The 25,957-nt window shown below is 45.4% G+C and overlaps 1 protein-coding gene across 3 annotated transcripts in view; it reads right to left on the bottom strand.

The window, feature by feature from the left end:
• ADAP2 (ArfGAP with dual PH domains 2) overlaps positions 1-25,957 on the bottom strand; it is a 172,421-nt gene that overhangs the window by 144,404 nt on the left and 2,060 nt on the right. For 2 of the 3 annotated variants that reach the window (XM_069748748.1, XM_069748750.1), the window contains exon 1: positions 8,260-8,414. The exons of the other annotated variant lie outside the window; for it this stretch is intronic. In XM_069748748.1, the coding sequence (XP_069604849.1) occupies positions 8,260-8,323 (64 nt within the window). In that variant the 5' untranslated portion in view covers positions 8,324-8,414. Of the gene's footprint in view, positions 1-8,259; positions 8,415-25,957 lie in introns of those variants that run through there. 3 annotated transcript variants of the gene reach the window in all.

Here is a 25,957-nt window from a genome sequence, read left to right on the forward strand (position 1 = left end):
TGTCAGAACTTTTTCTTTCCCTCTATTGAGAATCATTAGTTGGGCTCCTTGTACTGTTATGTTTGCTAATGACAGGTGTTATGAAGGCAATCCAGAGACACAGTGTGCTTAGCGATCAGAGCGCACACAGTGATCTGACAAATACCCAAAAATACAAGAACGAGCTCTGAGACGTGGAAACTCTGTAGACTGCACACCTGATCCTATCCTAAACACAACTAAAAGCGGCTGTGGATTGCGCCTAACAACTACCTAGGCAACTCGGCACACCCTAAGAAACTAGCTAGCCTGAAGATAGAAAAATAGGCCTGACTTGCCCCAGAGAAATTCCCCAAAGGAAAAGGCAGCCCCCCACATATAATGACTGTGAGTAAGATGAAAAGACAAAACGTAGGGATGAAATAGATTCAGCAAAGTGGGGCCCGATATTCTAGGACAGAGCGAGGACAGTAAAGCGAACTTTGCAGTCTACAAAAAACCCTAAAGCAAAACCACGCAAAGGGGGCAAAGAAAACCCACCGTGCCGAACTAACGGCACGGCGGTACACCCTTTGCGTCTCAGAGCTTCCAGCAAAACAAAAGACAAGCTGGACAGAAAAAAAGCAACAAAAAAGCAAAAAGCACTTAGCTATACTGAGCAGAAGGTCACAGGAACAATCAGGAGAAGCTCAGATCCAACACTGAAACATTGACAAGGAGCAAGGATAGCAGCATCAGGCGGAGTTAAGTAATGAAGCAGTTAACGAGCTCACCAGAACACCTGAGGGAGGAAGCTCAGAAGCTGCAGTACCACTTGTGACCACAGGAGTGAATTCAGCGACAGAATTCACAACAGATATCCAGGACACAAACCTCTAATCCAGAATATGGTATCTGAGACACAAACCTTTAATCCAGAATATGGTATCTGGGGCACAAACCTCTAATCCAGAACGCGATATCTGGGACACAAACCTCTAATCCAGAACGTGATATCCAGGGCACAAACCTCTAATCCAGAATATGGTATCTGAGACACAAACCTCTAATCCAGAATATGGTATCTAGGACACAAACCTCTAATCCAGAATATGGTATCTGGGACACAAACCTCTAATCCAGAACGTGATATCCAGGACACAAAACTCTAATCCAGGATATGGTATCTGGGACACAAACCTTTAATCCAGAATATGGTATCTGGGACACAAACCTCTAATCCAGAACGTGATATCCGGGACACAAACTTCTAATCCAGAACGTGATATCCAGGACACAAACCTCTAATCCAGAATATGGTATCTGGGACACAAACGTTTAATCCAGAATGTGATAGCCAGGACACAAACCTCTAATCCAGAATATGGTATCTGGGACACAAACCTCTAATCCAGAATATGGTATCTGGGACACAAACGTCTAATCCAGAATATGGTATCTGGGACACAAACCTCTAATCCAGAATATGGTATCTGGGACACAAACCTCTAATCCAGAATATGGTATCTAGGACACAAACCTATAAACCAGAATGTGATATCCGGGACACAAACCTCTAATCCAGAATATGGTATCTGGGGCACAAACCTCTAATCCAGAACGCGATATCTGGGACACAAACCTCTAATCCAGAATATGGTATCTGAGACACAAACCTCTAATCCAGAATATGGTATCTGGGACACAAACCTCTAATCCAGAATATGGTATCTAGGACACAAACCACTAATCCAGAGCGTGATATCCGGAACACAAACCTCTAATCCAGAATATGGTATCTGGGACACAAACCTCTAATCCAGAACGAGATATCCGGGACACAAACCTCTAATCCAGAACATGGTATCTGGGACACAAACCTCTAATCCAGAATATGGCATCTGGGACACAAACCTCTAATCCAGAATATGGTATCTAGGACACAAACCTCTAATCAAGAATATGGTATCTAGGACACAAACCTCTAATCCAGAACGTGATATCGGGGACACAAAACCTTTAATCCAGAATATGGTATCTGGGACACAAAACCTTTAATCCAGAATATGGTACCTGGGACACAAACCTCTAATCCAGAATATGGTATCTGGGACACAAACCTCTAATCCAGAATATGGTATCTGAGACACAAACCTCTAATCCAGAATATGGTAACTGAGACACAAACCTCTAATCCAGAATATGGTATCTGGGACACAAACCTCTAATCCAGAATATGGTATCTAGGACACAAACCTCTAATTCAGAACGTGATATCTGGGACACAAACCTCTAATCCAGAATATGGTATCTGGAACACAAACCTCTAATCCAGAATATGGCATCTGGGACACAAACCTCTAATCCAGAATACGGTATCTGGGACACAAACATCTAATCCAGAATATGATATCTGGGACACAAACCTCTAATCCAGAATATGGTATCTGAGACACAAACCTCTAATCCATAATATGGTATCTGAGACACAAACCTCTAATCCAGAATATGGTAACTGGGACACAAACCTCTAATCCAGAATATGGTATCTGGGACACAAACCTCTGATCCAGAATATGGTATCTGAGACACAAACCTCTAATCCAGAACGCAATATCTGACACACAAACCTCTAATCCAGAACGTGATATCCAGGACACAAACCTCTAATACAGAATATGGTATCTGAGACACAAACCTCTAATCCAGAATATGGTATCTGGGACACAAACCTCTAATCCAGAATATGGTATCTAGGACACAAACCTCTAATCCAGAACGTGATATCTGGGACACAAACCTCTAATCCAGAATATGGTATCTGGGACACAAACCTCTAATCCAGAATATGGCATCTGGGACACAAACCTCTATTCCAGAACGCGATATCCGGGACACAAACCTCTAATCCAGAATATGGTATCTGGGACACAAACCTCTAATCCAGAATATGGTATCTGGGACACAAACCTCTAATCCAGAATATGGTATCTGGGACACCAACCTCTAATCCAGAATATGGTATCTCGGACACAAACCTCTAATCCAGAATATGGTATCTGAGACACAAACCTCTAATCCAGAACGAGATATCCAGGACACAAACCTCTAATCCAGACGCGATATCCGGGAAACAAACCTCTAATGCAGAATAAGGTATCTGGGACACTAACCTCTAATCCAGAACGTGATATCTGGGACACAAACCTCTAGTCCAGAATATGGTATCTGGGACACAAACCTCTAATCCAGAATATGGTATCTGGGCCACAAACCTCTAATCCAGAATATGGTATCTGGGACACAAACCTCTAATCCAGAACGTGATATCCAGGACACAAACCTCTAATCCAGAATATGGTATCCGGGACACAAACCTCTAATCCAGAATATGGTATCTGGGACACAAACCTCTAATCCAGAATATGGCATCTGGGACACAAACCTGTAATCCAGAATATGATATCTAGGACACAAACCTCTAATCAAGAATATGGTATCTAGGACACAAACCTCAAATCCAGAACGTGATATCGGGGACACAAAACCTTTAATCCAGAATATGGTATCTGGGACACAAAACCTTTAATCCAGAATATGGTACCTGGGACACAAACCTCTAATCCAAAATATGGTATCTGGGACACAACCCTCTAATCCACAATATGGTATCTGAGACACAAACCTCTAATCCAGAATATGGTATCTAGGACACAAACCTCTAATCCAGAACGTGATATCTGGGACACAAACCTCTAATCCAGAATATGGTATCTGGAACACAAATCTCTAATCCAGAATATGGTATCTGGGACACAAACCTCTAATCCAGAATACGGTATCTGGGACACAAACCTCTAATCCAGAATATGGTATCTGAGACACAAACCTCTAATCCAGAATATGGTATCTGAGACACAAACCTCTAATCCAGAATATGGTAACTGGGACACAAACCTCTAATCCAGAATATGGTATCTGGGACACAAACCTCTAATCCAGAATATGGTATCTGAGACACAAACCTCTAATCCAGAACGCAATATCTGAGACACAAACCTCTAATCCAGAACGTGATATCCAGGACACAAACCTCTAATACAGAATATGGTATCTGAGACACAAACCTCTAATCCAGAATATGGTATCTAGGACACAAACCTCTAATCCAGAACGTGATATCTGGGACACAAACCTCTAATCCAGAATATGGTATCTGGGACACAAAACCTCTAATCCAGAATATGGTATCTGGGACACAAACCTCTATTCCAGAACGCGATATCCGGGACACAAACCTCTAATCCAGAATATGGTATCTGGGACACAAACCTCTAATCCAGAATATGGTATCTGGGACACAAACCTCTAATCCAGAATATGGTATCTGGGACACAAACCTCTAATCCAGAATATGGTATCTGGGACACAAACCTCTAATCCAGAATATGGTATCTCGGACACAAACCTCTAATCCAGAATATGGTATCTGAGACACAAACCTCTAATCCAGAATATGGCATCTGGGACACAAACCTCTAATCCAGAACGTGATATCCAGGACACAAACCTCTAATCCAGAACGAGATATCCAGGACACAAACCTCTAATCCAGAATATGGTATCTGAGACACAAACCTCTAATCCAGAATATGGTATCTAGGACACAAACCTCTAATCAAGAATATGGTATCTAGGACACAAACCTCTAATCCAGAACGTGATATCGGGGACACAAAACCTTTAATCCAGAATATGGTATCTGGGACACAAAACCTTTAATCCAGAATATGGTACCTGGGACACAAACCTCTAATCCAGAATATGGTATCTGGGACACAACCCTCTAATCCAGAATATGGTATCTGAGACACAAACCTCTAATCCAGAATATGGTAACTGAGACACAAACCTCTAATCCAGAATATGGTATCTGGGACACAAACCTCTAATCCAGAATATGGTATCTGAGACACAAACGTCTAATCCAGAACGCAATATCTGAGACACAAACCTCTAATCCAGAACGTGATATCCAGGACACAAACCTCTAATACAGAATATGGTATCTGAGACACAAACCTCTAATCCAGAATATGGTATCTGGGACACAAACCTCTAATCCAGAAAATGGTATCTAGGACACAAACCTCTAATCCAGAACGTGATATCTGGGACACAAACCTCTAATCCAGAATATGGTATCTGGGACACAAACCTCTAATCCAGAATATGGTATCTGGGACACAAACCTCTATTCCAGAACGCGATATCCGGGACACAAACCTCTAATCCAGAATATGGTATCTGAGACACAAACCTCTAATCCAGAATATGGTATCTGGGACACAAACCTCTAATCCAGAATATGGTATCTGAGACACAAACCTCTAATCCAGAATATGGTATCTGGGACACAAACCTCTAATCCAGAACGAGATATCCAGGACACAAACCTCTAATCCAGAACGCGATATCCGGGAAACAAACCTCTAATACAGAATAAGGTATCTGGGACACTAACCTCTAATCCAGAACGTGATATCTGGGACACAAACCTCTAATCCAGAATATGGTATCTGGGACACAAACCTCTAATCCAGAATATGGTATCTGGGACACAAACCTCTAATCCAGAATATGGTATCTGGGACACAAACCTCTAATCCAGAATATGGTATCTGGGACACAAACCTCTAATCCAGAATATGGTATCTGGGACACAAACCTCTAATCCAGAATATGGTATCTGAGACACAAACCTCTAATCCAGAATATGGTATCTGGGACACAAACCTCTAATCCAGAATATGGTATCTGGGACACAAACCTCTAATCCAGAATATGGTATCTGGGACACAAACCTCTAATCCAGAATATGGTATCTGGGACACAAACCTCTAATCCAGAATATGGTATCTGGGACACAAACCTCTAATCCAGAACGTGATATCCGGGACACAAACCTCTAATCCAGAACGAGATATCCAGGACATAAACCTCTAATCCAGAACGAGATATCCAGGACACAAACCTCTAATCCAGAACATGATATCCAGGACACAAACCTCTAATCCAGAACAAGATATCCGGGACACAAACCTCTAATCCAGAGTGTGATATCCGGGACACAAACCTCTAATCCAGAATATGGTATCTGGGACACAAACCTCTAATCCAGAATATGGCATCTGGGACACAAACCTGTAATCCAGAATATGGTATCTGGGGCACAAACCTCTAATCCAGAACGCGATATCTGGGACACAAAACCTCTAATCCAGAACGTGATATCCAGGGCACAAACCTCTAATCCAGAATATGGCATCTGAGACACAAACCTCTAATCCAGAATATGGTATCTAGGACACAAACCTCTAATCCAGAACGCGATATCTGGGACACAAACCTCTAATCCAGAATATGGTATCTGAGACACAAACCTCTAATCCAGAACGTGATATCCGGGACACAAACCTCTAATCCAGAATATGGTATCTGGGACACAAACCTCTAATCCAGAATATGGCATCTGGGACACAAACCTCTAATCCAGAATATGGTATCTAGGACACAAACCTCTAATCCAGAATATGGTATCTGAGACACAAACCTCTAATCCAGAATATGGTATCTGGGACACAAACCTCTAATCCAGAACGAGATATCCAGGACACAAACCTCTAATCCAGAACGCGATATCCGGGAAACAAACCTCTAATGCAGAATAAGGTATCTGGGACACTAACCTCTAATCCAGAACGTGATATCTGGGACACAAACCTCTAATCCAGAATATGGTATCTGGGACACAAACCTCTAATCCAGAATATGGTATCTGGGACACAAACCTCTAATCCAGAATATGGTATCTGGGACACAAACCTCTAATCCAGAACGTGATATCCAGGACACAAACCTCTAATCCAGAATATGGTATCCAGGACACAAACCTCTAATCGAGAATATGGTATCTGGGACACAAACCTCTAATCCAGAATATGGTATCTAGGACACAAACCTCTAATCCAGAACGTGATATCTGGGACACAAACCTCTAATCCAGAATATGGTATCTGGGACACAAACCTCCAATCCAGAATATGGTATCTGAGACACAAACCTCTAATCCAGAATGTGATAGCCAGGACACAAACCTCTAATCCAGAATATGGTATCTGAGACACAAACCTCTAATCCAGAATATGGTATCTGAGACACAAACCTCTAATCCAGAACGTGATATCTGGGACACAAACCTCTAATCCAGAATATGGTATCTGGGACACAAACCTCTAATCCAGAATATGGTTATCTGAGACACAAACCTCTAATCCAGAATATGGTATCTGGGACACAAACCTCTAATCCAGAATATGGTATCTGAGACACAAACCTCTAATCCAGAATATGGTATCTGGGACACAAACCTCTAATCCAGAATATGGTATCTGAGACACAAACCTCTAATCCAGAATATGGTATCTGAGACACAAACCTCTAATCCAGCACGCGATATCTGAGACACAAACCTCTAATCCAGAATATGGTATCTGGGACACAAACCTCTAATCCAGAGTATGGTATCTGAGACACAAACCTCTAATTCAGAATATGGTATCTGGGACACAAACCTCTAATCCAGAATATGGTATCTGGGACACAAACCTCTAATCCAGAATATGGTATCTGGGACACAAACCTCTAATCCAGAATATGGTATCTGGGACACAAACCTCTAATCCAGAATATGGTATCTGGGACACAAACCTCTAATCCAGAATATGGTATCTGGGACACAAACCTCTAATCCAGAATGTGGTATCTAGGACACAAACCTCTAATCCAGAACGTGATATCCGGGACACAAACCTCTAATCCAGAACGTGATATCCGGGACACAAACCTCTAATCCAGAATATGGTATCTGGGACACAAACCTCTAATCCAGAACACCATTTCAGTGACATGCACTGGTTACCTTGAGCAATGAGGGCACGATGGCGGCACATAGCCCATTAGGACCCAGTGCACATTACCCAGCAGGTGTGATTTGTTGTCCCTTTTCTAGTACCCGGTGTGGCCCCCAGTAGCTGAGAACATGAATGTGCCAACATGACATGTACTCTGCCCCAGATCCAGAAGATGCCCATGGTCTGCACCTGGTGGATGCCCACGGACCTGTCTGCGGACATTTCTCTAGAACGCCTCTGGCCAATTCTCTGCCGTATCCACTGGATCAGCTGAAGAATGCGATGTCGCAGTCTGGAGCCGGATGGCGCTAGATTCTGCAGCTCTCACCTGCCTGTCCGCAGTCTGCACATCGCGAGTTCTCCGGGAGCTGCAGCAGTTCCTGCACCGACATCCTGAGGGGCTAATGGTGGCTCATGACTGTGCGGGGACCCATGTAGGGACAGCTGTCAGCCTGGAGCCCTGGGTGCAAGTGTTCAGTGACAAGGAAGTTACTCTCTGCTGCAGGCTCCACGCCTCCGTCAACAGCTTCCCTATTTCTAGGTCAGTGACAAAGTATTCACAATCCATATAGAGAAGAGCAAGAAAAGCGAACTTCATGCTGCACCGGATCCGGGAAGAGGTTTGCGAAAAAGCCAGAATGTCCATAACTCAATATCAGCCTCCGAAATAGCCAGAATATCCATAACTCATCAATATCAGCCTCCAAAATAGACAGAATATCCATAACTCATCAATATCAGCCTCCGAAAAAGCCAAAATGTCCATAACTCGTCAATATCAACCTCAGAAAAAGCCAAAATTTCCATAACTCGTCAATATCAACCTCCGAAAAAGCCAAAATGTCCATAACTCGTCAATATCAACCTCAGAAAAAGCCAAAATTTCCATAACTCGTCAATATCAACCTCCGAAAAAGCCAAAATGTCCATAACTCGTTAATATCAGCCTCCGAAAAAGCCAGAATGTCCATAACTCATCAATATTAGCCTCCGAAATAGACAAAATATCGATAACTCGTTAATATCAGCCTCCGAAAAAGCCAGAATGTCCATAACTCATCAATATTAGCCTCCGAAATAGACAAAATATCCATAACTCGTTAATATCAGCCTCCGAAAAAGCCATAATGTCCTTAAGTCGTCAATATCAGCCTCCGAAATAGACAGAATATCCATAACTCATCAATATCAGCCTCCGAGAAAGCCAAAATGTCCATAACTCGTCAATATCAGCCTTTGAAAAAGCCAAAATGTCCATAACTTGTCAATATCAGCCTCCAAAATAGAGAGAATGTCCATAACTCATCAATATTAGCCTCCGAAAAAGCCAAAATGTCCATAACTCGTCAATATCAGCCTCCGGAAAAGACAGAATGTCCATAACTCGTCAATATCAGCCTCCGAAAAAGCCAGAATGTCCATAAGTTGTCAATATCAGCCTCCAAAATAGACAATGTCCATAGCTCATCAATATCAGCCTCCGAAAAAGCCAGAATGTCCATAACTCGTCAATATCAGCCTCTGAAAAAGCCAGAATGTCCATAACTCATCAATATTTATCAACATAAAACCCGTGCCCCTGACGCCCACGCCCCTACTCCCTCTCTCTGGAGCACTCTGGAATGCCAGCGCAAACTGCAATAAGCTTCATGTGATTCATGACCTTTTTCTCGCAATCTTGCCTTCCTTGGCCTCACAGAAACATGGCTAACACCCTCTGACACCGCCTCCCCTGCTGCGCTCTGCTACAGCGGTGCTCCACTTCACCCACACCCCTCGCCCAGGCAACAAACATGGTGGAGGAGTGGGTCTTCTCCTTTCTTCTAACTGCACCTTTAATTCAATCCCACCTCTACCCTCCCTTATCCTCCCCTCTTTTGAAGTCCACTCTGTCTGCATCTACCGATGGACATTCGTAATATGTACTCCTTATTTTTCTAGCCCAAATTGGTGGCCCAATATATCATTATAATTGAACAAAGAAATCCCTGCCGTGTGGAAGGGCCTTATACCAGTTTTAGCTGGTACTAGATGGGAGGAATGTCTGCTGCATCTACAAGGACCATAAAAATTCTTTTGGGAGGGGGGAACAGAGGGGTTTAGGATTCACACACACACACACACACACACACACACACACCCAGCAGAGAGAGAAGAGAGGGGGGTCGGAATAGCCCGCAGCATGTGTCTTGTAAAGTTAGGCAGACTCCAACATGGCATATTCACATTATCGTGACACCCTCCCTGAACCAAAGAGAGGCTAAACAAGGTTAACCCCTACGTGACCAGGATGGGAGAAAAACCCCATCCTGTGTCATAACAGTACCCCCTCTCAATGGGGGCCACCGGACCCCAGGTTTCCCAGGATACCTGGCATGAAACGACCGTACCAAACGATCAGCATGGACGGAATGAGCCGGGACCCACGAGCGATCCTCAGGACCATACCCCTTCCACTGTACCATATACTGCAAGGTATACCCAAAGGGAATCCACAATGCGCCCCACCTCGTACTCCATGTGACCATCCATTAAGACCGATTCAGCAGAAGTCAGAGTCTCTTCCTCCACTGCCCCCAACTGTTTCAGAAGAGCCCTATCAAAAACATTGGGGATCTTGAAGGAAAGGAAGGTGGAAGCTGCAACCTAAAAGCCACAGGATTAATGACCTCAGTGATTTCATAGGGGCCAATAAATTTAGGTCCCAATTTAGCTGACGGAACCTTAAGTTTAATGTTCCGAGTAGACAAGCACACCTTCTTCCCAACCCGGAACATTGGCCCTGCAACTCGTCTCTTATCCACAAAGAACTGGGCTTTCCCTATATTCCTTTGGATCACCTGCCACAATTCTATCAAATGCCATACCGCCCCATCGACCCCAGGACACCTGCAGTCCAAACGTGAGAACTCCTCGAAATGCGGACTAAAACCATAGTTTGCCAGGAAATGGGATATACCAGTGGACTAACTCACACAGCTGTTAAATGCAAACTCAGCCAACGGCAAAGAATCACACCAATCATCCTATCTAGAAGTGGACAAACAATGCAGAATTTGCTCCAAGAATTGATTGGTTCGCTATGTCTGACAATTGGTCTCCAGATTGTATGTGGAAGAGAAGCATAAGGTATTACCCAACCATTTACAGAAGGTCCTCCAGAACTTGGAAATAAACTGCACACCACCATCAGACACCACATTTAACGGCACTCCATGTAAACGGGACCACATGCTGCACAAACAACCTGGACAAAGTTTCCGCAGAGGGCAAGGCAGACAAAGGTATAAAATGAGCTTGTTTAGAAAACCTGTCCACCACCATCCACACCACAGTATTGCCTCTGGATGGAGGGAGATTGGTGATAAAATCCATGGACAATTAGGTCCATGGTCTATCATGAATTGGCAAAGGCACCAATTCCCCGGCCAGCTGGTTATGAGAGCTCTTAACACAAATTTTCCAACATCAGTAGCAAGCGAGGGCCACCAAAAAACCCTCACAATGTCCCTCCAGGTAGCCGAGCTCCCAGGGTGTCCACTCAAAGCTGACTCATAGAACTCGCAGAGAAGCCTGAGACGCAATTGCACTGGATCACTTTACCATCAGGCTTAGAGCTGGGTGCTTGAGACTGAGCCTCTAGTATCTCCCGTTCCAACTCAGAAAAAATGTCTGCCACCACCACCTCTGGTTGAAGAATGGAGGATGGAGGCTCAGGAGGAGACACCGGATCCAAACTCCGAGACAGAGAATCAGCCTTAATATTCTTAGATCCCGGACGAAACGTACTCGGAAACTGGAACCGAGGAAAAAAAAGCAACCACCTAGCATGCCACCTTTTGGACGATTCAAATGTAAGCCAGGTTCTTATGGTTGGTCACCACAGTGATAGGATGAATAGCACCCTCCAAAAAATGCCTCCATTCCTCAAAAGCCAACTTAACAGCAAGAAGCTCCTGACTGCCCACATCACAGTTTTTCTCGGTCGGAGAGAACTTCTTGGAAAAGAAGGCACAGGGTCTCAAACTGGTCAAAGTGGCGGGCCCCTGGGACAACACCACCCCCACCCCCACCTCTGAACCATCCACCTCAACAATAAAAGGTTTGGAAGTATCCGGTTGGACCAGAACCGGAGCAGACATGAAACTCTTTTTTAATGACAAATGATGCTACAGCTGCATTATACCAATATTTAACATCAACATCCACCCCTTTATGTGTCAGATCAGTGAGGGGTTTGACCACCTGTGAAAACCTTTGATAAACCTTCAATAGTAATTAGCGAATGCCAAGAAACGCTGCAAACCCTTCACATCTCAGGGCTGAACCCAATCAATGATGGCCTGAACCTTCTTAGGATCCATGCGAAACTCCTCCACTGAAACAATGAACCCCAAAAATGACAGTTCCTCAACAGAAAAAACGAGCATTTTTCCAATTTAGCGAATAGCTGATTCTCCCTGAGCCTCTGAAGAACCAAACGCAGATAATCAAGATGAGTTTGCTTATCAGATGAATAAATGAGGATATCATCAAGATATATTACCACAAAACGTCCAATAAAGTCAGAGAACACAAAATTGATAACATTCTGAAAGACTGCTGGGGCATTGGTTAAACCAAAGGGCATAACAACATTTTCAAACAACCCCTCAGATGTGAGGAACGCCGTCTTCCACTTGTCCCCCTCTCGTACCCGTATCAAATTATAGGCCCCCCGTAAATCCAGTTTAGAAAACCATTTGGCCCCAGACAGTTGGTTACAGAAATCAGGAATCTGAGGAAGCGGGTATGTGTTTCGAACAGTGACCTTATTAAGTTCCTGAAAGTTGAGGCAAGGATGAAGACCACTGTCTTTCTTCTTTACAAAAAAGAAACCGGCTGCCACAGGAGAAACAGAAGGGCGAATGTGACCTTTACGGAGACTCTCAGAAATATGCGCCTTCATAGCAATCCACTCAGTACCCGAGAGATTGAACAAACGGGCTTTGGATAGTTTGGCACCCAGAATCAGGTCAATAGCGCAATCAAAGGGGCGGTGGGGTGGCAGTGCCTCAGCCTCGCTTTCAGAGAACACGTCTTCGAAGTCCTTCAGGTGAGTCATCCCAGGATACCTCTGTGGCCCAACGCCTAAATTCAGAACAATATTATTTGGCTGAGCACTTCCCCTGGGAAAGACTCATAATCGTGTCCTCAGCCAATCTCACATGATCAAGTTCATCATAAATCTGCCCCAGGGCCTCGAAGAACCGATCCACAGACATTCTCTCAGGTGCAGTAGGAGAAAGAAAAAGCCTACACCTGCGGACCCTCCCCCAACAGAGATATAATAATCCCCACCCTTTGACCCTCGTCGCCCGAAATCAAGGTCGCAGGGAAAACAACAATTTGCACCCCTCCTTAAATACCCAAAACTTATTTTTCTACCCAGAAAAAGTATCCAGGAGTTTAATGGAGGGTTCAGAAGAAGGAATGGAGACATTAGTCACACCGCTATCCTTATGGCCTGAGAGAGAAGCACTCCTAACGGGTTTAACCATATCTGCCATCTCCCTCTGCAGCTGATGATGAGATTGAGCAAGTGCCCTCTGCTCTACCGACAGGTTTTGCATCATTTGAGTAAGATTTGAAACCTGCTCGGACAGAGTACGGAGAGGATCCTTATTATACACAAAAAACAAGTGCCCTAAAAGTGTTAAATGTATAAATGGTCAGTGATAATGTAAAGACACACACACTGTGTGTTTTACTATGGGTTGCCGCACGTGAAACGTAGGACAGCCAGAGGATGCATGGACACCACAGTGTTTGAGGAAAAGCAGAGCAGGACCTGGCAGATTATGTGACGGATGGGAAGTCACTGGGGGACGGAGCCAAACTCCAAGAACAGACGGGAACCGACCGTTAGGTGAACGCTGGGTGCGTAGTCAGGCAAGCCGAGGTCAGAAGCCGGAAAGATGAGCAGTAGTCAGGGACAAGACAGAAGAATGGTGGGGGACAAGCCGAGGTCGGAAGCCAGACGGGAGCTCAGGGCAAAAGAACAAGACAGAGAGTGGTCAAAGACAGAGCCAGGGGTCAGAACTAGAGAGTACAGAGCAGTACCGAATCAAGAGGCAGAAACAGAAACAGAGTCTAAGCCGGGTCATACACTGGATACACAAGCACACAGAGGCACAACGATATCAGAACGAAAACCTGGGTCAACAACTCAAGCCGGGTAAGCAAAAGTATCACTGACACAGAGCCAGGCCAGCAGCAGACCTAAATAGCCCTCCCTGAACCAAAGAGAGGCTAAACAAGGTTAACCCCTACCTGACCAGGATGGGAGAAAAACCCCATAACCCCATCCTGTGTCATGACAATGATGAATGGGGGATGGGTGCGGACAGCGTAGTGAGTGTGGGGGGATGAGCAGACACAGTATTGCAAGTCAGGGGGATGTGTGAGGGTAACTATAAGGAGGGAGGGGAAACGTGTGAGGAGACTATTGAGGGGAGTAGTGTGAGGAGACAGTATGGGAGGAGAAAAGGGTGAGTGAGCACAGAAAAAAGATGCGGTGTGGTACCATGGGGGGACAGGAAAGGACAGGAAAGGATAGTAAGCCAAGGAGAGGGGAGTGTGGTGAGGGGGCACAGCATAGGGACTATGTTATGAACTGGTGGTTTAGGAGCAACATGGGACGAGCTCTGAAGGAGGTGGTACATGTACTGACCGCAGTCCCTAAGCTCAACACCACACTAGAAGTAGCCGTGGGATGCTCCTGTCACTCCCTAGGCACCTCGTCACAGCCTGAGAATTAACTACCCCTAAAGATAGAAACAGGAAAACTATCTTGCCTCAGAGAAAATCCCCAAAGGATAGATAGCTGTTGTGAATTCTGTGGCAGAGCTCCCTCCTGTGGTCACAAGTGGTACTTCGGCTGATTCTCTCTGTGAGCTTCCGTTGGTGGAGGAGAGTGGTACTGCAGCTTCTGAGTTTCCTTCCTCAGGTGATGTGGTGAAGTCGTTAGGTGCTGCTCTATTTAACTCCACCTAGTTCTTTGATCCTGGCCTCCAGTCAATGTTCTAGTATTGGACCTGTTTCCTCCTGGATCGTTCCTGTGGCCTGCTGCTCTGCATAGCTAAGTTCCGCTTTGCTATTTTGTTTGCTGTTTTTTCTGTCCAGCTTGTCTATTTGTTTTTTCTTGCTTGCTGGAAGCTCTGGGACGCAGAGGGTGTACCTCCGTGCCGTTAGTTCGGTATGGAGGGTCTTTTTGCCCCCTTTGCGTGGTTTTTGTAGGGTTTTGTGTTGACCGCAAAGTTACCTTTCCTATCCTCGCTCTGTTCAGAAAGTCGGGCCTCACTTTGCTAAATCTATTTCATCTCTACATTTGTCTTTTCATCTTAACTCACAGTCATTATATGTGGGGGCTGCCTTTTCCTTTGGGGTATTTCTCTGAGGCAAGGTAGGCTTATTTTCTATCTTCAGGCTAGCTAGTTTCTCAGGCTGTGCCGAGTTGCATAGGGAGCGTTAGGTGCAATCCACGGCTGCCTCTAGTGTGGTTGGAGAGGATTAGGGATTGCGGTCAGCAGAGTTCCCACGTCTCAGAGCTCGTTCTATGTTTTTGGGTTATTGTCAGGTCATTGTATGGGCTCTGACCTCTATGTCCATTGTGGTACTGAATTACCTTATCATAACAGTACTGGAGGCCCGAAGTACTAATGATTCTCAATAGAGGGAAAAAAGAAATTCTGAGACCATTTTTTTTCTCTGCACTGTGTTTTGCCTTTTTTTTCCCCTAGACATTTGGGTGGTTCAGGACACAGGTGTAGCAATGGACATTAAAGGTCTGTCTTCATGTGTGGATCAGCTCACGGCAAGAGTACAAAATATTCAAGACTTTGTGGTTCAGAATTCTATGTTAGAACCGAGAATTCCTATTCCTGATTTGTTTTTTGGAGATAGAACTAAATTTCTGAGTTTCAAAAATAATTGTAAACTATTTCTGGCTTTGAAACCTCGCTCCTCTGGTGACCCAGTTCAACAAGTTAGGATCATTATTTCTTTTTTACGTGGCGACCCCCAGGACTGGGCATTTTCTCTTGCGTCAGGAGATCCTGCATTAAGTAATATCGATGCGTTTTTCCTGGCGCTCGGATTGCTGTACGATGAACCTAATTCAGTGGATCAGGCAGAGAAAAATTTGCTGGCTCTGTGTCAGGGTCAGGATGAGATAGAGGTATATTGTCAGAAATTTAGAAAGTGGTCCGTACTCACTCAATGGAATGAAGGTGCGCTCGCAGCTATTTTCAGAAAGGGTCTCTCTGAAGCCCTTAAGGATGTCATGGCGGGATTTCCTATGCCTGCTGGTCTGAATGAGTCTATGTCTTTGGCCATTCAGATCGGTCGACGCTTGCGTGAGCGTAAATCTGTGCACCATTTGGCGGTATTACCTGAGCTTAAACCTGAGCCTATGCAGTGCGATAGGACTTTGACCAGAGTTGAACGGCAAGAACACAGACGTCTGAATGGGCTGTGTTTCTACTGTGGTGATTCCACTCATGCTATCTCTGATTGTCCTAAGCGCACTAAGCGGTTCGCTAGGTCTGCCACCATTGGTACGGTACAGTCAAAATTTCTTCTGTCCGTTACCTTGATCTGCTCTTTGTCATCGTATTCTGTCATGGCATTTGTGGATTCAGGTGCTGCCCTGAATTTGATGGACTTGGAGTATGCTAGGCGTTGTGGGTTTTTCTTGGAGCCCTTGCAGTGTCCTATTCCATTGAGAGGAATTGATGCTACGCCTTTGGCCAAGAATAAGCCTCAGTACTGGACCCAGCTGACCATGAGCATGGCTCCTGCACATCAGGAGGTTATTCGCTTTCTGGTGTTGCATAATCTGCATGATGTGGTCGTGTTGAGGTTGCCATGGCTACAAGTCCATAATCCAGTATTAGATTGGAAATCCATGTCTGTGTCCAGCTGGGGTTGTCAGGGGGTACATGGTGATGTCCATTTCTGTCAATTTCGTCATCCACCCCTTCTGAGGTTCCAGAGTTTTTGTCTGATTACCGGGATGTATTTGATGAGCCCAAGTCCGATAACCTACCTCCGCATAGGGATTGTGATTGTGCTATCGATTTGATTCCTGGTAGTAAATTCCCAAAAGGTCGACTGTTTAATTTATCTGTGCCTGAGCACGCCGCTATGCGGAGTTATGTGAAGGAGTCCTTGGAGAAGGGGCATATTCGCCCGTCATCGTCGCCATTAGGAGCAGGGTTCTTTTTTGTAGCCAAGAAGGATGGTTCGCTGAGACCTTGTATAGATTACCGCCTTCTAAATAAGATCACGGTTAAATTTCAGTACCCCTTGCCGTTGTTATCTGATTTGTTTGCTCGGATTAAGGGGGCTAGTTGGTTCACCAAGATAGATCTTCGTGGTGCGTATAATCTTGTGCGTATTAAGCGAGGCGATGAATGGAAAACTGCATTTAATACGCCCGAGGGCCATTTTGAGTATCTAGTAATGCCATTCGGACTTGCCAATGCTCCATCAGTGTTTCAGTCCTTTATGCATGACATCTTCCGAGAGTACCTGGATAAATTCCTGATTGTGTACTTGGATGACATTTTGATCTTCTCGGATGATTGGGAGTCTCATGTGAAGCAGGTCAGAACGGTGTTTCAGGTCCTGCGTGCTAATTCTTTGTTTGTGAAGGGATCAAAGTGTCTCTTTGGTGTTCAGAAGGTTTCATTTTTGGGGTTCATCTTTTCCCCTTCTACTATCGAGATGGACCCTGTTAAGGTCCAAGCCATCCATGATTGGACTCAGCCGACATCTCTGAAAAGTCTGCAAAAGTTCCTGGGCTTTGCTAATTTTTATCGTCGCTTCATCTGCAATTTTTCTAGTATTGCTAAACCATTGACCGATTTGACCAAGAAGGGTGCTGATGTGGTCAATTGGTCTTCTGCTGCTGTGGAAGCTTTTCAAGAGTTGAAGCGTCGTTTTTCTTCTGCCCCTGTGTTGTGTCAACCAGATGTTTCGCTTCCATTCCAGGTCGAGGTTGATGCTTCTGAGATTGGAGCAGGGGCTGTTTTGTCGCAGAGAAGTTCTGATTGCTCGGTGATGAAACCATGCTCCTTCTTTTCCAGAAAGTTTTCGCCTGCTGAGCGAAATTATGATGTGGGCAATCGAGAGTTGCTGGCCATGAAGTGGGCATTCGAGGAGTGGCATCATTGGCTTGAAGGAGCTAAGCATCGCGTGGTGGTCTTGACTGATCATAAGAACTTGACTTATCTCGAGTCTGCCAAGCGGTTGAATCCTAGACAGGCTCGTTGGTCGTTGTTTTTTGCCCGTTTTGACTTTGTGATTTCGTACCTTCCGGGCTCTAAAAATGTGAAGGCGGATGCTCTGTCTAGGAGTTTTGTGCCCGACTCTCCGGGTTTATCTGAGCCGGCGGGTATCCTCAAAGAGGGAGTAATTGTGTCTGCCATCTCCCCTGATTTGCGGCGGGTGCTGCAAAAATTTCAGGCTAATAAACCTGATCGTTGCCCAGCGGAGAAACTGTTTGTCCCTGATAGGTGGACGAATAAAGTTGTCTCTGAGGTTCATTGTTCGGTGTTGGCTAGTCATCCTGGAATCTTTGGTACCAGAGAGTTAGTGGCTAGATCCTTTTGGTGGCCATCTCTGTCGCGGGATGTGCGTTCTTTTGTGCAGTCCTGTGGGATTTGTGCTCGGGCTAAGCCCTGCTGTTCTCGTGCCAGTGGGTTGCTTTTGCCCTTGCCGGTCCCGAAGAGGCCTTGGACACATATCTCTATGGATTTTATTTCAGATCTTCCCGTCTCTCAAAAGATGTCAGTCATTTGGGTGGTCTGTGATCGCTTCTCTAAGATGGTCCATTTGGTACCCTTGTCTAAATTACCTTCCTCCTCTGATTTGGTGCCATTGTTCTTCCAGCATGTGGTTCGTTTACATGGCATTCCAGAGAATATCGTTTCTGACAGAGGTTCCCAGTTTGTTTCGAGGTTTTGGCGAGCCTTTTGTGGTAGGATGGGCATTGACTTATCTTTTTCCTCGGCTTTCCATCCTCAGACTAATGGCCAGACTGAACGAACCAATCAGACCTTGGAAACATATCTGAGATGCTTTGTTTCTGCTGATCAGGATGACTGGGTGTCCTTTTTGCCTTTGGCTGAGTTCGCCCTTAATAATCGGGCCAGCTCGGCTACCTTGGTTTCGCCGTTTTTCTGCAACTCTGGGTTCCATCCTCGTTTCTCTTCAGGGCAGGTTGAGTCTTCGGACTGTCCTGGTGTGGATACTGTGGTGGACAGGTTGCAGCAGATTTGGACTCATGTAGTGGACAATTTGACCTTGTCCCAGGAGAAGGCTCAACTTTTCGCTAATCGCAGACGCTGTGTGGGTCCCCGACTTCGTGTTGGGGATTTGGTTTGGTTATCTTCTCGTCATATTCCTATGAAGGTTTCCTCTCCTAAGTTTAAACCTCGTTTCATTGGTCCGTATAGGATTTCTGAGGTTCTTAATCCTGTGTCTTTTCGTCTGACCCTTCCAGATTCTTTTTCCATACATAACGTATTCCATAGGTCATTGTTGCGGAGATACGTGGCACCTATGGTTCCATCTGTTGATCCTCCTGCCCCGGTTTTGGTGGAGGGGGAGTTGGAGTATATTGTGGAGAAGTTTTTGGATTCTCGTGTTTCAAGACGGAAACTCCAGTATCTGGTTAAGTGGAAGGGTTATGCTCAGGAAGATAATTCCTGGGTCTTTGCCTCTGATGTCCATGCTCCTGATCTTGTTCGTGCCTTTCATATGGCTCATCCTGGTCGTCCTGGGGGCTCTGGTGAGGGTTCGGTGACCCCTCCTCAAGGGGGGGGTACTGTTGTGAATTCTGTGGCAGAGCTCCCTCCTGTGGTCACAAGTGGTACTTCGGCTGATTCTCTCTGTGAGCTTCCGTTGGTGGAGGAGAGTGGTACTGCGGCTTCTGAGTTTCCTTCCTCAGGTGATGTGGTGAAGTCGTTAGGTGCTGCTCTATTTAACTCCACCTAGTTCTTTGATCCTGGCCTCCAGTCAATGTTCTAGTATTGGACCTGTTTCCTCCTGGATCGTTCCTGTGGCCTGCTGCTCTGCATAGCTAAGTTCCGCTTTGCTATTTTGTTTGCTGTTTTTTCTGTCCAGCTTGTCTATTTGTTTTTTCTTGCTTGCTGGAAGCTCTGGGACGCAGAGGGTGTACCTCCGTGCCGTTAGTTCGGTACGGAGGGTCTTTTTGCCCCCTTTGCGTGGTTTTTGTAGGGTTTTGTGTTGACCGCAAAGTTACCTTTCCTATCCTCGCTCTGTTCAGAAAGTCGGGCCTCACTTTGCTAAATATATTTCATCTCTACGTTTGTCTTTTCATCTTAACTCACAGTCATTATATGTGGGGGTTGCCTTTTCCTTTGGGGTATTTCTCTGAGGCAAGGTAGGCTTATTTTCTATCTTCAGGCTAGCTAGTTTCTCAGGCTGTGCCGAGTTGCATAGGGAGCGTTAGGCGCAATCCACGGCTGCCTCTGGTGTGGTTGGAGAGGATTAGGGATTGCGGTCAGAAGAGTTCCCACGTCTCAGAGCTCGTTCTATGTTTTTGGGTTATTGTCAGTCCATTGTCCATTGTGGTACTGAATTACCTTATCATAACAGATAGCCCCCCACAAGTAATGACTGTGAGTGGAGAGGGAAAAGACATACACAGAATGAAACCAGGATGTAGCACAGGAGGCCAGTCTAGCTAGATAGATAGGACAGGACGGAATACTGTGCAGTCAGTATTAAAAACTACAAAAATCCACACAGAGTTTACAAAAGTCTCCACACCTGACTAAAGGTGTGGAGGGTAAATCTGCTTCCCAGAGCTTCCAGCTTAACTGAATTAATCCATACTGACAAGCTAGACAAAACTGTTATGAAGCGGTGGTTTAGGAGCAACATGGAACGAGCTCTGAAGGAAGTGGTAACGGTACTGACCGCAGTCCCTAAGCTTAACACAACACTAGAAGTAGCCGTGGAATGCTCCTAACTCTCCCTAGGCATCTCGTTACAGCCTAAGAGCTAACTACCCCTAAAGATAGAAGCAGGAAAACGATCTTGCCTCAGAGAAAATCCCCAAAGGATAGATTAGCCCCCCACAAATAATGACTGTGAGTGGAGAGGGAAAAGACATACACAGAATGAAACCAGGATGAGCACAGGAGGCCAGTCTAGCTTGATAGGTAGGACAGGATGGAATACTGTGCGGTCAGTATAAAACACTACAAAAATCCACGCAGAGTTTACAAAAAATCTCCACACCTGACTAAAGGTGTGGGTGGTAAATCTGCTTCCCAGAGCTTCCAGTGTCATGATCCCAATGGCAGGGGATCACAAAAGGACAAGCACAAAAACAAAACAAGCTCTAGGGTGATGGAACCTGAGCTGACCGCGATCCTGAACCTAAACACACAACTAGCAGTAGCCGGGGAACGTGCCTACGATGATTCCTAGATGTCTCGCGCCAGCCGAAGGATTAACTTCCCCTATTAGAAGAAACACAGACCTCACTTGCCTCCAGAGAAACACCCCACAGAAATAGCAGCCCCCCACATGTAATAACGGTGAAATGAGAGGAAAGCACATACGTAGTTATGAAAATAGAATCAGCAAAAATGAGGCCCGCTAAAGCTAGATAGCAGAGGATACAAAAGTGAACTGCGCGGTCAGCGAAAAACCCTTCAAAAAACCATCCTGAAATTACTTGAACTCATGTGCCAACTCATGGAACATGAGGAGTAATTTCAGCCCACTAGAGCAACCAGCAGCAAGGAATCACATATCTGCAAGCTGGACTAAGACAAAAATTAAGCAAAACGTGGAACAGGAAAATCAAAACTTAGCTTGTCCTGAAGATAACAGACGCAGGGAGCAGAGGTAAAAAGAAACGCTGATTACATTGATAGCCGGCGAGGAAATGACAAAAAAGCCAGGTTAAATAGGAAACTCCCATAACCTGATGGAACAGGTGGACACCAGAGACCGCAGAGAACACAAGTCATCCAGTACCATCAGTAACCACCAGAGGGAGCCCAAAAACAGAACCCACAACATTCCAGCAAGACAGAATTAATTCATACTGATAACGCTGGACAAACATAGAAAGCACTGAACGGATAACTCCCCAATCTGTGAACAGAACAGAGCAAGTAAGAACTTAGCTTTGCTGAACTGGTCAGGAACACAGGGAAATCCAAAGAGATGTGGCACTGTTTGAAGGAACAGCCAGGCCTAAATAGCCGAGCAGAAGAGAAGATAAGTGGAGGCAGCTGATGACAGCTAACTCCAAGGAGCAGCCATACCACTTGAAACCACAAGAGGGAGCCCAAGAGCAGAACTCATAAAAGTGCCACTTACAACCACCGGAGAGAGCCCAAGAGCGGAATTCACAACAGTACCCCCCCTTGAGGAGGGGTCACCGAACCGTCACCAGAGTCCCCAGGCCGATCAGGACGAGCCAAATGAAAAGCACGAACCAAATCGGTGGCATGGATATCGGAGGCAACAACCCAAGAATTATCCTCCTAGCCATAACCCTTCCACTTGACAAGATACTGAAGCCTCCGCCTCGGAAAACGAGAATCCAAAATCTTCTCAACCTCATATTCCAACTCTGCCTCAACCAACACTGGGGCAGGAGGGTCAACCGAGGGAACAACGGGCACCACATATCTCCGCAACAAAGATCTACGGAAAACATTATGAATGGCAAAAGAGGCTGGAAGAGCCAAACGAAACGACACCGGATTAATAATTTCAGAAATTTTATAAGGACCAATAAACCGAGGCTTAAACTTAGGGGACGAAACCTTCATAGGAACATGACGAGAAGACAACCAAACCAAATCCCCCACACGAAGCCGGGGACCAACACACCGACGGCGGTTAGCAAAACGTTGAGCCCTTTCCTGAGACAACGTCAAATTGTCCACCACATGAGTCCAAATCTGCTGCAGCCTGTCCACCACAGAATCAACACCAGGACAATCAGAAAGCTCAACCTGCCCAGAAGAAAAGCGAGGATGAAAAACAAAATTACAAAAGAAAGGAGAAACCAAAGTAGCCGAACTAGCCCGATTATTAAGGGCAAACTCGGCCAAAGGCAAGAAAGACACCCAATCATCCTGATCAGCAGACACAAAGCATCTCAAATAGGTCTCCAAGGTCTGATTAGTTCGCTCAGTTTGGCCATGAGGATGAAACGCCGAAGAAAAAAACAAATCAATGCCCATCCTAGCACAAAAGGACCGCCAAAATCTAGAGACAAACTGAGAACCTCTGTCAGACACAATATTCTCCGGAATGCCATGAAAACGAACCACATGCTGAAAAAACAATGGAACCAGATCTGAGGAGGAAGGCAACTTAGGCAAAGGTACCAGATGGACCATTTTAGAGGAGCGGTCACAAACAACCCGGATAACAGACATCTTCTGGGAAACAGGAAGATCCGAAATAAAATCCATGGAAATATGCGTCCAGTGCCTCTCAGGGACCGGCAAAGGCAAAAGCAACCCACTAGCGCGGGAACAGCAAGGCTTGGCTCGGGCGCAAGTCCCACAGGATTGCACAAAAGCACGGACATCGCGCGACAAGGACGGCCACCAAAAGGACCTAGCAACCAAATCTCTGGTACAAAAAATCCCAGGATGACCAGCCAACACTGAACAATGAACCTCAGAAATTACCTTACTTGTCCATCTATCAGGAACAAACAGCTTCCCCACAGGACAGCGGTCAGGCCTATCAGCCTGAAATTCCTGAAGCACCCGCCGCAAATCAGGAGAGATGGCAGAAAGAATCACCCCTTCCTTAAGAATGCCAACCGGCTCAAGGACTCCAGGAGAATCAGGCGAAAAACTCCTAGAGAGGGCATCAGCCTTAACATTCTTAGATCCCGGAAGATACGAGACCACAAAATCAAAACGGGAGAAAAACAGGGACCATCGAGCCTGTCTAGGATTAAGCCGCTTGGCCGACTCGAGGTAAATCAGATTCTTATGATCGGTCAGGACCACAACGCGGTGCTTAGCTCCCTCAAGCCAATGTCGCCACTCCTCAAACGCCCACTTCATAGCCAACAACTCCCGATTGCCGACATCATAATTGCGTTCCGCAGGCGAAAACTTTCTGGAAAAAAAAGTACACAGTTTCATTAAAGAACCATCAGACTCCCTCTGAGACAAAACGGCCCCTGCCCCAATCTCAGAAGCGTCGACCTCAACCTGAAAAGGAAGAGAAACATCCGGCTGATGCAACACAGGGGCAGAAGTAAATCGGCGTTTAAGCTCCTGAAAGGCCTCAACAGCCGCAGAGGACCAATTCGTCACATCCGCGCCTTTCCTCGTCAAATCAGTAAGGGGCTTAACCACACTGGAAAAATTGGCAATGAAACGGCGATAGAAATTAGCAAAGCCCAAAAATTTTTGAAGGGCCTTCACAGATGTGGGTTGAATCCAGTCATCAATAGCTTGGACCTTAACAGGATCCATTTCTATAGACGAGGGAGAAAAAATAAAACCCAAAAAAGAGACCTTCTGAACTCAGAATAGGCACTTAGACCCCTTCACAAACAAAGCATTATCACGAAGGATCTGGAACACCATCCTGACCTGCTTCACATGAGACTCCCAATCATCGGAAAAAATCAAAATATCATCCAAATATACGACCATGAATTTATCAAGATAATTGCGGAAAATATCATGCATGAAAGACTGGAACACAGATGGAGCATTAGAGAGCCCAAATGGCATCACAAGGTATTCAAAATGGCCTTCGGGCGTATTAAATGCAGTTTTCCATTCGTCACCCTGTTTAATACGAACAAGATTATATGCCCCTCGGAGGTCAATCTTAGTAATCCAACTAGCCCCCTTAATCTGAGCAAACAAATCAGTAAGCAAAGGCAAGGGGTATTGGAATTTGACCGTGATCTTATTAAGAAGACGATAATCAATACAGGGTCTCAAGGAGCCATCCTTCTTAGCAACAAAAAAGAAACCCGCTCCCAATGGTGACAAAGAGGGCCGAATATGCCCCTTCTCCAAAGAATCCTTAACATAACTCCGCATGGCGGCATGCTCTGGTACAGACAGATTGAAAAGTCGGCCCTTAGGGAACTTGCAACCAGGAATCAAGTTAATAGCACAATCACAGTCCCGGTGCGGTGGAAGGGAACTGGACTTGGGCTCATCAAATACATCCTGGAAATCCAACAAAAACTCAGGGACCTCAGAAGAGGAGGAAGAGGAAATTGACATCAAAGGAACGTCACTATGTACCCTTTGACAACCCCAACTAGTCACAGACATAGTTTTCCAATCCAGCACCGGATTATGTTCCTGTAACCATGGAAAACCCAGTACAACAACATCATGCAGGTTATGCAACACCAGAAAACGGCAATCTTCCTGATGTGCTGGAGCCATGTACATAGTCATCTGCGTCCAGTACTGAGGTTATCGGCAAATTTTAGGCCACGCCTCTGACCACACCCATTCACTAGTCACACCCATATCCACGTCTCAACCACATCCATTTAGCACTGCTGATCAAACTGTTCATAAAGAATAATTATAAACAAAAAAATATGGCCACACAGTGCTCCATACTGTATAATTGCCGCACACAATGCTCCATACTGTATAATGACCGCACATGATGCTCCATACTGTATAATGACCGCACATGATGCTCCATACTGTATAATGACCGCACATGATGTTCCATACTGTATATCGGCTGCACATGATGCTCCATACTGTATAATGACCGCACATGATGCTCCATACTGTTTAATAGCCGCACACGATGCTCCATACTGTATATTGGCTGCACATGATGCTCCATACTGTACAATGACCGCACATGATGCTCCATACTGTATAATAGCCACACATGATGCTCCATACTGTATAATGGCCGCACATGATGCTCAATACTGTATAATGACAGCACATGATGCTCCATAC

The sequence above is a fragment of the Ranitomeya imitator genome, chromosome 2 (genome assembly GCF_032444005.1).
Source record: "Ranitomeya imitator isolate aRanImi1 chromosome 2, aRanImi1.pri, whole genome shotgun sequence".
NCBI classification, from domain to species: domain Eukaryota; kingdom Metazoa; phylum Chordata; class Amphibia; order Anura; family Dendrobatidae; genus Ranitomeya; species Ranitomeya imitator.